This window comes from Vombatus ursinus, unplaced genomic scaffold, assembly GCF_900497805.2.
Source record: "Vombatus ursinus unplaced genomic scaffold, bare-nosed wombat genome assembly UNPS02013264.1, whole genome shotgun sequence".
Taxonomy (NCBI): Eukaryota; Metazoa; Chordata; class Mammalia; order Diprotodontia; family Vombatidae; genus Vombatus; species Vombatus ursinus.
In genome coordinates, this window is record NW_020953042.1 from 5,349 (window position 1) to 20,316 (window position 14,968).

At 53.3% G+C, this 14,968-nt stretch overlaps 1 protein-coding gene across 3 annotated transcripts in view; it reads right to left on the minus strand.

Moving 5' to 3' along the window:
• Positions 1–230: 230 nt before the first annotated feature.
• Positions 231–14,968, minus strand: part of LOC114040508 (CMP-N-acetylneuraminate-beta-1,4-galactoside alpha-2,3-sialyltransferase-like) — a 60,006-nt gene continuing 45,268 nt past the window's right edge. Inside the window, exons 3-6 of one of the 3 annotated variants that reach the window (XM_027858637.1) lie at positions 10,795–10,842; positions 8,342–8,476; positions 691–733; positions 231–292 (exon numbers count right to left, since the gene is read on the minus strand). In XM_027858637.1, the coding sequence (XP_027714438.1) occupies positions 268–292; positions 691–733; positions 8,342–8,476; positions 10,795–10,842 (251 nt within the window). In that variant the 3' untranslated portion in view covers positions 231–267. Of the gene's footprint in view, positions 293–690; positions 734–5,044; positions 6,499–8,337; positions 8,477–10,794; positions 10,843–14,968 lie in introns of those variants that run through there. The other 2 variants (XM_027858636.1, XM_027858635.1) reach the window with 2 other exon arrangements.

Consider the following 14,968-nt stretch of genomic DNA (forward strand, 5'->3'; position numbering starts at 1 on the left):
ATAAATCTTTTCCTGCTGCTTTTCTTACTACTGTTTTATTAAATGTCTTTTCTTTGAACTAACTGTGTCTTCTAGATGACTAGAAAAGGAAAACACATTGGTGGGGACTTGTGAACTACAGTTTTCAGAGGTATGGACACACAAAGTATTCTGAACCTGGATGACTCACCCAGAGACTTGAGGGGGTGCCAGCAGGCACGAAGCATCAGGAAGATCAATCTAACAGTGGTGTGAAGACCAAGGAGAGCAGAGAAGATTGTGATGAGGCTATTCAGGAGACCACTCTCCATCCCTGCCACACGCAGTGAGAGGCAGGGCTGGCATCTGAGCCCAAGGGCTCAAAGTTCAAGTGAGGCTACCTTTTCCCCTGCACTGCCTCTCCACTGCAGCTACAGAAGATAAAGAAGGCTTGGCTGCAGGTGTTAGTGGGAGGAACGAAGCAGAGGAGAGGACTGGGAGAGGCTGAAGTCTGCATGAGCAAGACCCTTAACCAAGCCACAATCCTGGTGGATTGCCAGGTACCCTGTGCTTCCCTGGTCCCTGAGGGTAACAACGTGGGGAACAGATGTTTGCTGAGGCCTCCAACCTCCCCCTCCCTCCCCACAGGGCCAAAGACAGGACTTTGAGATATTGGAAAACCTCACCCTTCACATCCCACTGGAACAAACCCTCCCACTTTGTGTTACTCACAATTTTGAGTCCAATTTCAGGAGAAAACCCAATCGATCATACTCTGAAAAACAAAGCAGAGAAAAAAAGTGTCACAAAAGCTTGAGACTGCAAAGCAGCCCCCAGTCCAAAGGGCAGGGGGGTCTGGTCAGTCCAGCCCACCATCCCAGAGCTTGGCTTAGAAGAACCACCATGAGAGAGTAGGCCCATCACCTCACCAAGCACCCAGGGTGTCACCAAGCACCAGCCTAACTAGGTGAAGTGAAGTGCAGTAAGTCACATCGTTGTAATTCACAAGCACAGGGTAGTCAGATGGTGATTTGTCTGAACAAGATCTAAGGGTATGAGTGGACCAAAGCTCAATGTGAGTCAGCCAGAAAACATCCCCTTGGGCAGATCTTCTAGGTATAGGGAGGTGATGATCCCCCTGTCCTCTGGCCCTGGTAGGCCTGAGCCAATGTCTCATGCACATTTTAAGAAGAGCATTGACCAGATGGAGATCGTGCAGAGGGGGGAAACCAGGCCAGTGAAGGGATGGAGATCAGTGGAAGGAACTGGGCATGCTGAACCTGGAGAAGGCTCTACCCCCACCTCCACGGGGGACAGGAGAGCTGTATTCAATGGAAGAGGGAATCAGCATTGTTCTACCTGATTCCCAAGGACAGGAGGAGTGGGGGTGGCGCTGCAAAGAGGCAGATTTAGGCTGGATTGTCAGGAAAAGTTTCCTACCAAGTAGGGTTGTCCCAGAGGAGAAGAGGCTGCCTCAGGAATGGTAGGCTCCCTCTCACTGGGGGTCTTTGAGCAAAGGCTGATCACCCACTTGGTACAGTGATGTCTCTCCACTGTCCATGGACAACAAACCCACTTCCTCTCCCTTTGTTCCCCGGTATTGCCCAAATTCCCATGATCCTTAGCTTCTCTTGCTGCCACTTGACTATGTCCTATTTCTCAGGGCTCCCAGCCTCCTTTGGGCAAGCTGGCTGGTATGTGCCTCACTGTCTGCCTTCTGTCTCCCTCATGACTGTGACCATCATAAAGGCACGAGTTGTTTTTTGCTTTACTTTGTGACTTGCCCAGAGTTTAGCACACAGAAAGCTTGGAATCCATGCCTGTCAATTAATCAGGGGTGTGCTGGAGTCAGACTGAAGGAGCTGATTGTTAAATGTTCAGTTCGAACATTGACATATCAGAAATCAGCAAACCTACAGACTAGGACCTGATTGTTTAGTTATCTGTCTTTACTTAAAGTGATGGAGAAAATGGTAATACTGCAGATTAAACTCAGAAGTATCTTTTTTTTTTAAATCAGGTTGTTAAATATTTAGCAGCACCCCTCCCTCATAAGGGTTCATCAAAAATAATCCTTGTAGGAAAGTCACTTCCCCCCTCCCCAAACCCAAAGGATTCCAGGGAGCCTTGGCCATCCTCTCTGCCTGCCTGCCAGCCTCCCTGGGTGCCAGGAGCTCTTTCTGGCCCTCCATCTGGGGAGGTTATTTTCCTCCATTTACCTTTCCTCTTCAGTACTTGCAGCCTGGAGATTGTCTCCTAGTGGAGGCAGCCAAGGCCGAGAGGGGCCGGCTTCTCTTGCTTGTGAGGACCAAGTTCCCACGGGTAGAAATCTCTGGCTCCCACACAAGTGTTCCTGCAGACTGTCACTTTTCAGCAGCTTCAGTGTGGCCTCTCCTTCCCTCACCTCCCATCCCCATCCTGCCTCGCTGATATTACACAGAAGCTGGAGCTGCCAAGACCTCGTGTCTGGAAGCCTCTCCTTCTTCCCCTCCACCCCTGAGAGCTGGAGAGACCAGCATCACAGGAAAGGACCACAGAGTTCAGCAAGTCTAATGGCCTCATTTTACAAAGAAGTAAACTGAGGCCTAGGTCACACAGATCTGACCCCAGCTTTGCCACAGATTCCCAGGGCAGTAAGGCAAGGGGGCTGGAAAACAGAATTACTTGGGTCCCGCTTCCAGCCTCTGTCACAGGGGTCTCCAAGAAAAGAAGACTGCATGTAGCCAACTCTTAGGAAGCAGCCGCTTGTGCTAAATGGAAAAAGGATGCCCCTTTTCATGACCCTGGAGAACGACACAGAACTTTGATCTATTGCTTGGGAGGTGCCCGGAGGGGCCTGGAGGAGGAAGGCTGGGCTCTGCCAGCTCTAGGCTGGGCCAATGCTGAGCTCAGACTATGATGGAGGGTCTGGGAAAGAAGCTCCACTTCGCCTCGGGGCTCGTCTAGAGGCAGGGTTACTCAAGAGGCCAGTCTGAGAGCCAGGAAGACGCAGGGAAGGCCCTGCTCTGTCATCTGCTGTGTGACTGGGGAGGATGGATCAGACAAGACCCCTCATCCACCCCCATCCTCAATTGAGGGTCATGTGACCAAACCTTTCTCCATGTCCTTGATGGCCAAGCATAGGTATGCGGTTCCCAAAGGGGCTGATGGATGGGTCACCCAGAGCCCCTCCTGCTCTCCATGCCTTCCTCTTCCTCATCCTCCCCTGTGGAGCTCCCAAATACCCACCGTCTACAGGCCTTCACAGGCTCTTTATCCATCTCCCCCAACTGAAATTGCCTCAGAAGTCACTCATGACTTAGTGGTATTTCTTATGTGCTCTCCCTCTGGTCCCCAGGGATCCCTCAGTACCCACCGCCCTCTCAAGACTTCATCTCCCACAACAAGCTGGACAGGAACCCAAGGAGAAGCCAGGTTGGTGAGGCCAGGAAAAACTTCCCTGGTATTGGCCAACAAGGGGTTCCAAGCTCCCAAAAGAGGAAGCTAAAGGCGTGGGGGGCGGGGACGACAACAAAGGGTATCACTGATGCCAGAGAGGAGGCTCCCATGAAGAACAGCTGGTAGTACTCACTCATGGAGTGAGGGGGGGGGAGGGGGAGTTATCTCTGAGAGACCAGGCATACAGTGACCTGGGGCAAATTACTTAACTGCTCCAAGTCTCAGTTTCAGCATCTATAAAGTGGGAATGAAATCACTCAAACTAATTTCCAGCTGCCATAAGAAGAGCCCTTGTTATGTCTTAAACCATAATCAGCCCTGTGAGTGGCATTTCCTGGCCAAGGGCAGCTCCCAGGATTGGGAAGGCTTAGGCTGGAAGGAAGAAGCAGGATCCCTCTGCCTGGTGTCACTCCCCCCTAGTCCCCCAGGGCAGCTCTGGGAGGGGGAGGGCACAGCTCAGATAAATTAGGGTCAGTGTGAAGAGTTGAACCACTGGGGATGGACATCAATACGGGAATCGATCAGGGATGGAACGGAAAGCAGTGCCACGAATTGGAAATGGCTAACCAACTCCACCCCAAGAGTGAAAACAATGGGCAAACGCCCCCAGGAGGGAGGGGGAGGGCTCTAGGGTCATGCCAGAGAGTTCCGCGACGTCCAACATCCATACCAGTGACTTCAATAAAGACGCTCATGGCAGGCAGATCCATCCTTCGAAGCAGAATGCCAGCTCTCTGAGGACAGGAACGTCTCCGAGATCGAGCTTGGTGCCTGGCCAACAGCCACTCCCACAGAGGCCTCCTGAGGGCGGCCTCAGGCCTGGGCTCGGCCACCCTTCCCGTGTGTAGAGCACGTGGGTGAGCGTGTGTCATCCCTGGCCACCCCCAGCTGACTCCAGCCCTGCAGCCAGCTTCCCAGGACCCTCACTGCTCCTGTGCCTCCAGGGGGCTGTCTGTTCCTCCACAGCCTCTCCCTCTCAGCTCGAGGCCCTCCCATCACTGACAGACCCCCCGGAGGGCGAAAATCAGGAGCAGACCATGCGCTGGGAGGTACCTGAGGCAACTCCTTTGAAAGAGCACCTGCTGAGTGCTGGCACCATGGCAAGTGCTGGGGACACAGAGGAAGAATGAGGGAGCCCCTGCCCTCGAGGAACGTACAATGAGGCAGGGGGTGGAGCAACGCCCCTGCATCCCAGACTGGGAGGGGGAGGGGACAACACCCCTGCATCCCAGACTGAGAAGGGGAAGGGGAAAACGCCCCTGCATCCCAGACTTAAAGGGGGAGGGGACAAAGCCCCTGCATCCCAGGTTGAGAGGGGGAGGGGTCGATGCCCCTTCACTGCAGATTTAGAGCTAGAAGGACCATTTGAGGTCCCAAATCACAAAGCTGGTAAATGAAGGAGGTAGGATTTCAACCCAGCACTTCTTCCACCACACCACAGCCCCCATGTACAGCATCCATAGATAAATAAAAACAAAGCACTTACACAGTAATTTCAAGAGCTCTTTGAACAATGTCAGGAGTAGGGAGAGGGATCTCAAAGGGTCTCATGGAGGATGTGGCAGGTGGGCTGGGCTGCTTTTTTTTTCTTTGTGAGGCATCAGGGTTAAGTGACTTGCCAGGGTCACACAGCTAGTGAGTATCATGTGTCTGAGGCTGGATTTAAACTCAGGTCCTCCTGACTCCACGGCCGGTGTGCTATCCGCTGCACCACTTACCTGCCCCTGAGCTGGGCTTTTGAAGGGAACTCCGGATTCTGGGAGCAGGGAGGGCAGGAGATGGGACCGTGTGCCCATGGAAGAGAGCATGCCAAGAAGAGCAGTACGAGATCAGACTGGAAAGGGAGGCAGAAGGGCCTTGGAGGCCCAATTAAGCATTTTGACCTCAGAAGGTTTCTGAGCAGGAATGTCGGGATCAGATCTGAGCTTTCAGAACATCGATTTCACACTGTCAAGAGGATGGAGGACAGCTGCACCAGTCCAGGAGAGAAGGGATGAGGCAAGAGGTATTACAAAGGATGATGAACAGCTGATGAGCCATAGGAATGAGAGAGAATGAGGGTGCTGACCAGGGACCATGCAGCGATGGTACCAGCCTTGGGAGTGAGGGCAAAGAAGTTCAGAGTTCTCTTCAGGATAGGCTGCCTTTGCGATAACCATGGAGTGGTCAGTGCAAGGAATAAGCATTGACAAGGCACCTACTGTGTGCCAGGTACTGTGCTACCCACTCTCATTCGAGCCTCACAACTCGGATGGCTGGTGACATGGGACTGGTGCTCAGGAGATGATTCAGGGCTGATCTATGGAGCGTGGAGATGACGGCTGAGGCCACGGGGGAGACATCCCAGGGCAGAGGAGAGGAGAGGGCTCAGGACCGAGGCCTGGGGAAAGCTCCCACTTAGTGGTCAGGAGAAGGGTGAGGACGAGGGGCAGTTAGGCAGGGAGATGTGGGAGACAGCGGTGGCCCAGAGCAAGAGGAGGAAGGCATGCTGAGGATGGGGGAACAGGAAGAGACTGAAGATAGACCAGGCCATCTGACCAGGCAGGGAGGAGATGCTGGAGAGCTCTGGGCCAGAAGAGGTCAGACTACCCAGGGGGAGCCAGGAGGAGGGCAAAGACCAAGCAGACACAGTGAAGAGAGACATTCTTTCAAGGATGTGCCTGTGCAAAGAAAGCCAGAGGCAAGCTGGGCGTCTGGAGCCCTCTGCCACTGACCTCTGCCACACACCAGCACTCCTGCAAGCCCAGGAGCCAGCCCCAAGCCCCTGATGGGCAGCCCAGCTGCAGGGAGCCTCCCAGGCCTACAGCCAAGGCCATCCCAGCCAAGCACAACAAACTCTGCAGGAGCCCCCCCCCCCCCAGCAGGCCCCTGGTGAGGAAGCCAAAGCCGTCCGGCTGGTGGGCAGTGAAGGAGAACTGTTTAGTCTTTGGCTGCAGATCCTGGGGACCACCCAGCGGGAAGGACCTGGCTTGGTGCAGGCAGGCAGAGGGGGTAGAGACTAGCCATGCCAGCCTCATTACCTCTGGCCTTCCTTCAGTCCAGCACCAGGGTGCCCCAGGATTGTCAGGCCAGGCCAGAACCTCATGGCTGGACAGCAGCTCCCTGAGGAGACATAACAGGCAGACTTCAGCCAGCAGGCTCAGGGAGAGGGTCAGGGCCTCAGGGAAGGACTGCATGCCTCCCTTCCCAGGCTGGCGGCCTGGTATAGAGAGACCACTCACCCCTAGGCTCTCACTGACAATGGATTAACAATTGCACGACCATTCTGCTGTGCAGACCAGGATGTGAGAGGAGTCCACTACCTCCTGAGGAGGCTTCTTCCACTCTGGGACGGCTCTCACTGTTGGGAAGTCCTTCCTGATCAGAACCTCAGCTGGTCTTTCTGCAGTTTCCTTGACCTCCTGGCTTTGCCTCTTCAGGGCTAAGCAGAAGAAAGCCAATCCTTCTTCCTCCAATAGCCCCTCAAATACTTGGACACACTGAGAGTAGGACCCCCTGAGCTTTCCCTTCTGGAGGCCAAATAACCTCAGGTTTTTGGGTCTCAGCACCATTCCCCAGCCCGGCCTCCCTCCTCTGGTTGCTGTCCAGCTTGTCAATCTCCCAGAACACATACAAGGGGTCACACATATATCTGGTGTGCCAGAGTCTGTGGAGTGGGCCTCGGGCCTGCATCTCATTTGAGTCCAAACACCCCCTCCCCAAGAGGCGGGCACTACAAAAACCACCATCAGCATTTAACAGATGAGGAAACCAATACTCATGGAGGGGAGAAACAAAACTGAGAGACATCAGAGGAAGGATTAGAATCCTCAATAGGAGCTTTGCTTTAAAGATTTCTCCCTAGATCTACTCTGGGCTGGGGGTGGGGGGGGGGGGGTGGGGAGATGAGACAGAGAGTGTGGGAAAAGCCCAACTCCCCTCTTTGCACTCAGGCCCCTCCCAGGATCACTTGAGCTCCAGGTGAGTTCAGAGTTGAGCCTCCTTCCCAGAATCTTAGGGACGCCTAGCCCCCAGGGCCACCCTACCCTCCTTTCATTTGGTGGCTGTATATGGAGGGGTGAATGGTGGCATGGTGGACGCCCCCCTTCTGAAGAGGAGTCCAGAACAAATACAATGGAATACAAAAGCCATGTTGTGGAGGGGAGACCCCGAGAGGAGGGAGTGTCTTTGATTAGAGCGCCAGGGATGTCAAAGAACACAAGAGAAAAGACCCCACCACTGAGAGCCCTCCACACTAGCTGCCCAGGCCCCTGGGCTCCCAAGAGCCAGCTCAGCCACAGGCTGGGGCAGGGGGTCAGTGAAGGCCCAAGAAGAGGCTGGCAAAATGTCAAGCCTCTCCCACCTGTTCTCCAGGCTTGGAGGTAAATGACAAAGTTTGACCAATTAATCACAGGGAAACTATCACAGGAGGGGAGAAAGCAATTTGACAAACTAGATGTGAAAATTCCCTGACCTTGACAAATAAGTGAACCCAGCGACTGAACCCGGACAGTCCCAGAGTAATGAGCAATTGTACCAGTAAGGCCTGGTGTCCTAGGAGTATGTTCATGCTGGCTCTTCTGCAGTACCCCTGCCCAGCCCCGCTGAGCAAACTCAATGCCGGGGAGCCCTCTGGGCTGCTCACTGGAGGCAGAGGCCAACCTCCTGCTCCCCAGGCAGGCATCATGACATCCTCTACCTGTCTCAACACTATGCCTCACACCTTCCCTGAACACCTGCCACATGTCTGGCCACACCGTGGGGAGGGGGACAGTGGAGGGGACTGGGCCTCCTGGGAGGTGGCCTTCAGAGAGCAGCACTTATCAGCCCTGCACAACCAGAGATGGATCTTACAAAGTGACCCCCTCAGGGCACTGTCAGTCAGAGCTAGGGGGCAGGGGAGGGAGGGAAGCAGCACAGTCAGGGCTCAAAGAAACCAAAAGGTCCCCCTTGGGGCCACACCTACTGGACTGGGCTGGGCCCCGGGCAGCCCGGGCATCGATCATCTCTTTCTGGGTTCTGGATTGTCCTGAGTCCACAGCAAGGCCTGAGGGCAGCAGAGACAGAAAGTCAAAGGCCACATTGTTCTTCTTTCTCCTTCCTGTTTGACAATGAAAGCTTTCCCTCAGTGGGGAAGGTCCAGCATCTTATTCCATGCTGGGAGACCCGAAAGACGGGCCTTTTAGCATCCTCCTGGGATCCGTGAAGGTGCCTCCAGGAACCCCAGGAGGCATGAGATGGGTGATCTCTTGCACCAATGCCACTGGCAGCAGCCTCTAACGTGGAGGAGGCCAGCTGGGTTGGGCACCACATGGGACCCCAAAGAGCCTCCCTTCAGTGGGGGCTACCCAGGAGAAGCCCCAGGGCAGCTACCCCCAGCCCCTCCCACTGCGGCAGAGTGCTAGACTCCCAGGAGCATCAGCAGACCCTGTTCATTTGCATCCTGACGTAGGCTCAGCATGAACAGATACCTGTCATGATGTTCCTGGACATCATGCAAGGCTTCTGTGGGCCAGGGGTCAAGCCATCTCCAACCTTGCCCAAAGGAGATTGCAAAGTACAGAGAATGCCAAGGTGTCCAAGTTCTGCAGAAAAGGCATCTGGCCCCTCCACTAACAGACCCCACAACCAACTCACTTCAAAGTTTCTCCCTCTGATTGAGACCTGGGTGCTATCTCTTCTCTGGGAAGCAGCCCAGAACCAGGAAGGATCTCAGCTCCACCCTCAGTGAGGGCCCATTCCCACCTCCCCTCCCGCCCTGCCTCTGGCCAAGACTGGTGAGGCATGAGCACTGGCTGTGGTTGTAGTGGCGGTGGCAGTTAGGGCAGCAAGCAGAAGGCAGCGTGGGGTGCAAGGAGCAGTTAGGAAGCCAGAGGCCTGAGGAGATAAGCATGGCAGTTAGACGAGGCCACCGGCCCAACAAAGGCACCATGTTGGAAGGCAGCAAACTCACTATTAACTCTGGGGGCAAAGGAGACGTAACACCTAACCTTCTCCAAGTCAATCAGGGACCACCTTACATTTCTGAGAGAAGGGTAAGTGAGCCACACTCCCCTCAATGAGGGCTAAAGGACTGGCCAGAGCCAGACAATTCTAGTGACAGCCCAGGTCTCTAAGAAACTGATGTCTGTCAGAAGAAAACCAATGAAACCACCAGGAAACAATTCTATGTGCCCAGCCCCCTTTGGTGTCCTGGAAGGGTGTCTAGGCCTAAAAGTAGTAGGGCCCTACAAACCAAAGAGGCTCAAGGACCTCCCCCTACCCACTCCCGGGTGTTGCCCTAACAACAAGGGACACTGGACAGGCAAGGGGCAACCCTAAAAGGGCCAGAGGCGAGGCTAGGCTAGCCAGAAAGGGCTCACTCTCTGCCCCGACATTGCCCTCTCTGGCCTATGTCCTTTCTGAGCCTAAGGAAAGGAGCTCAGTGACATATTCAGTTACGACTACAGGAGACATTCTGGTAACCCATTACACCAAGACCCTCAGGACTCTTGGCCTCCCCAGGGAGACCTCCACTAGCCTCCAGCCTCATTCACTGGCCTACAGGATAGCAGCCAGGGCCCTGGCAGGGCACATGCCCTTCTGACAAGCCAAAGCTTTGGACTCCCTTCCCAGCAGGCACAGCTTAAACTAGGCCCAGTCCTGGAGATTCATCACTAAGCATGTCCAAATCTACAAGGAGCAATGCCAGCCCTCTGGAGTCTAAAGAAAAGACCACCTTCTCCTCCCTGCTTCTCCCTCCCCAATCCCAGGTGAGGCTGGGAGGGCCTAGCCAGCCCAGGGCCAGAGAGAGGAAACACCTGCTGAGCCCCGCCTGGCTGGAGCTGAGGAAGGGGGCACCCGGGATATGTGGCTATCTACACTGACAGCGGAGGACCCCTCAAGCTGTCCACTCCCTTGCTAGGCCAAGAGTGGCCTGGATGACCTCTGAGAGCACATGGCTGCCAGCTCTGACCAGCTCTGACCAGCTCTGACCATGGGGGAAGCTGAGGCCACTCTGGCCTGGGCCCGAGGCCTGCTCACCATCCCCTGCCTACCCAAGGTGGTCGGGACCCAAAGGAATGAATGCAGTTTCCCATGAACCATCTGCCCAAGTCCTGCTAATGGAATGCATCAGTAAAAATCCAGAAGGCCCTCTGGGGCCCCCACGCACACACGTGCACCCAGGCACAGGTGCCACGGGCCACACCAAGCTGCCCTCTCTGCCCCTCACGAGCCTCCCTGGGGCCCTGAAGGCCAGCCAGAGGGGAGCAGCAGCCCTGCCCAGCGCCAGCAAGTCCCAGAAGACCCTGCCCTCGCCTGGCTGCATCATCATCTCACCTGCCTCTGCCTCTGCCTCCCAACATGGCCACCGAGCCCCACCCTGGACAGAAACAAGCCTGGGGCCACAGAGGGAAGAGAAGGGGAAGGAGATTGTACCTGAGCCTAGTGTCCGTCCAACGGAGTCAAAGGTAAGAGCCCCTGAATCTGCAACACAAGAGGACAAGTTCATGGCTTTTGCCTTCTTGGGTGGGCTTCTCAGCTACCCAGCCACCACCACCCCCACCACCCCGAGAGCACAGAGTGCCGCCTGGCACCAGCCTCAGAGCAGGTACCCAGGTCCAGAGCACATCTTCCAGGTCAAGTACAAAGCCATCTGGAGCCCTAGGCAGACCACCTGACCTTTGTCTGGGGCACTGTTGTAAGCTCAGTTGTCCAGCAGACAGGGGCTACCCAGGACTCAGGAGGAAGCTGTCAACATTTCCTATAGGATAACCGTGATGGCTCTAGGAAAGAAACAGTCAGAGGGCTCCCCACATGCCCACTCCCACCCAGGCCCCTCTCTCCCCAGAGATGGACAGCAGACTCTACTTGCCCAAACACTCAGCAGCCAATCCCTTATGCCCTGTGGTTATGTATCTCAGATTTCTGGATCTAGACTGCAAGATCCCTGAGGACAGGAACCATGGCTACTCCCCAACGACCTAGCTCAGCAACAGATGTGCACACAAGGGAAGGGGAAGGACACAAGTCATTAATGATGGTGATTAGACCAACAAGGACATCCAGGCTGCCCCCACTCTCACCTCAGGCAAGGAGTCCGTCTACCACAACCCATGAAGTCAGCTAATTTGTGCTTTGATCCCTCAAGTGAAAAAGATCTCACTAACTTCCAAGGCTCTCCTCACCCAAAGCACTTGCTGGATAGTGCCAACTATTAGAAAGCTTTCCTTCTATTAAGCAGAAATGTCCAAAGTTTCAGCCAGAGGGCCCAGGTCTGTCCAGAACAAATCTGACACCCCCTCCACATGGCAAGGGAAGGGGGGAAAGTACTGATTAAGCACCCACTATGTGCCAGGGGTTCGGCTGGGTACTAGCCAAGTCAACCAGCATTTATCAAGCACCCACTACGTGCCAGACGGTCCTGCTCTCGAGGAGCTCCATGGGGCAGATGATATGCAGACCGCTCTGGACAAACACGCCGGAGGCAAGAGAATCAACAGAGCCTAGCTTTACAGTAGATCAGGAAAGGCTTCTTGGAGAACTCCAAGTAACCCAGGAGGCAGAGATGAGGTAGGAGAACATTCCAGGAATGGGGGCCAGCCAGTGACAATGCCCAGAGTCCAGAGATGGAGGGTCCTGTTCAAGGAATAGTCAGGAGGCCAGCGTCCCAGTGTTACTAGACTGAAGAGTATGCATGGATGGAGAGGAGGAGAGGTAAGAAGACTGAAAAGATCCAGAAGGCAAGTTATGAAGGACCTGAAATGCCAAACAGAGGATTTTAAATTTGATCCTGAAGGTAACAGGGAGCCACTGAAGTTTACTGAGTGTTGGGGGGGGTGACGTGGTCAGATCTGTGGGTTAGGAAGATCACTCTGAGAGCCAAGAGGAGGAGGGACTGGGCTGGGGAGAGACTGGGCTGGGGAGAGACTTAGTGAAAAGAAACCAATCAGCCGTGTCCTGGAACCATCCAGGCATGAAGAGAGAAGGGCCTGCACCAGAGGGTGGCAATGTCAAAGGAGAAATGGCAGGGAATCTAAGAGATAATGAGAAGGTAGAAGTGATAGACCTTGGCAACAGATTAGATATGGGAAGAGATCAGTCAAGAATGATACCTAGGTTGTGGGCCTGAGAAACTGGGAGGATGGTGATACCCTCCACAGTAATAAGGAAGTTGAGAAGAAGGGAGGGTTCAGGGGAGGAACAGAATGAGTTCAGTTTTGGACACATTGAGTTTAAAATGTCTACAGGACATCTAGTTCGAGATGTCCAACAGGCAGATGGAGATGCAGGTCTGGAGGCCAGCAGAGAGGTTAGGGCTAGAGAAGCAGATTTGAGAATCATCAGCATAGAGATGGTCACTGAATCCACGAGAGATGATGAGATCACCCAGTGAAATCGTATACAGGAAGAAGAGAAGATGGTCCAGGACAGGGCCTTGGGGCACACTCACAGCCGGTGGCTAGGGCCCAGATGAAGATCTAACAAAGGAGACAAGAAAAGGAGAACCAGGAGAGAGAAGGGTCACAAAAACCTAGAAAGAAGAGTGTATCCAGAATAAGAAGTGGTCAACAGTGTCAAAGGTGGCAGAGAGGTCAAGAAGGAATGAGGACTGGGAAAAGGCCATTAGAATTGGCGATGAAGAGCTAACTAGTAATTTGGGGGGGGGGGGGGGGGATTGGGCTGAATGATGTCAGACTGCCCACCAGCAGCCAGACTGCAGAGTTAGGAAGAGAATAAGAAGAAAGTGGAGGAGGGCCTTCTTGAGGAGCTGACCAAGAATGGGAATGCAGAACTCCTCATTATAAGCCCCTGGAGGGCAGGAACAGGTTTGCTTTGGTTTGGTCTGTAATTTATGTCCAGCAATTAACTCAGTGCCCTGCACATGCAGAAAGTACTTAACTGATACCAGTTACATGAATAAATAAAAGAAAGAAGGAAGGAAAGAAGAGAAAAGCATCTCTCTGTCTCTCCTTTGTCCTACACCATCACCGCTATCTATGAGATGAGTCTTTGTCTATTCACCAGGCCCCACACCCCCCTCCTTCCTTGTCAGCTTAAAGCCCTTTGGATTAGATTTGCAAGACTTTGGGGATCTGCATTTTTCCAGGTGTACTCCATCCCTGACCAGGGGTCTGTCACACCTATATTTTAAGCTACGAGATGAAAACTATAGACTGTAGCTCTATGAACGTAGGAGTTGTTTTTGTTTTTGTTTTGTATTCTGAACATCTAACACAGAGTCGGGTGCTTGCACTGTGTAGGAGCTTCCTAAATGACTGCTGGATTGGATTGAAATCAATTCTACTCTCCACCAACATGGTCTTAACGAGTTAGCTATTTCCCATAGTGCCACGCCCTCCTCCTCTCATCATAAAACCAAAGATCGTATTCGTCTGGAGGGGCTGCTCTATCAAGCTCTTTACTCCTACTGACCTTGTAGTTCACCGGGACAAAACTCAGGGGTTTTCCAGAGAATGTCTATCTAGTCACATCACCCTATCCTATCCCACTGAAGTTGATTGTTTGAACCCAAGTGTAAGCCTTGAAATATATCCCCAGTAAATTTCATCTTATTCAGTCCAGCCCAATGTCAAGATCTTTTTTGGATTCTGACTCTGTCATCCTGGGGTTAACATTCCATTCCAGCTTTTTGGATACTATTTATTTAATATGAAAAACTAATGAGGCTCCAGCACCACCATGTTCCAACAGCCACAACGCAGTTCCTTTCTTTAAAGGGGAGATTATGTTTTAAATATACACACAATATAAAAGCAGGAAGCACTTGTTTAACAGAGTGTTTCTGGACCCAAGTAGCCAGAGCTGAGCAGGTGTTGGGTGCCCCCCTCCTTCTAGTCCAGAGAGAACTGAGTGCTCAGGTTACACTGCTGAACAACAATGGCTAAAAGAATGGCTTACTTCCAAAGCCACAGACCCTGCTGCCCAGGCACAAGAGCTAAAAGAAAACTGAATCAAGAGCAAAAGGAGTCATTCTCCCCAGACATGGCATGGGAGAGAACAAAGACAGGAGGAAGGACCAGCTGGTCTAGACCAGGCAGACACAGAGGACAGGTGGGCTGAAAGAGAAGATGTCCAAGCAAAGACTCTGGGCTCTCACTGATCCAAGTGATGTCCTCCCCAAAGCTCACCACCGGGGTGCGCATCCACTCTCGTTCCTCTTTACCCTGAAAGGGCGTCGGGGAACACTTGGCAGCATGCATTTTGCATAGTGTTTTAAGGTTTGTATCATCTCATTTGATCTCCATAACAGCCCTGTGAGGTCGACACTATTCTATCCCCAATATACAGAAGAAAAAACTGAGCTTCAGAGAAGCAAAGTGACTTGCCCAGGGTCACGCAGTTAGCGAGGTCTGGGTCTGCATTTAAATTCAGGTTTTCCTGGCTCCAAGGACAGTCCTTTCTCCACTGTACCACCCAGCTGCCTCCTTGGGCTGTCCTGTTATCCCCGGTCCTTGCCATATGACCAGCCCATCACCTGCTCTCAGCATGTATTCTCTTGATGACAATCGTGACTCCTGTACTTCTTCCAGGTTCCCCATCGGTCATATGGCAGAGGCTATTGACACCTACAATGCACCTCTCCATTCTG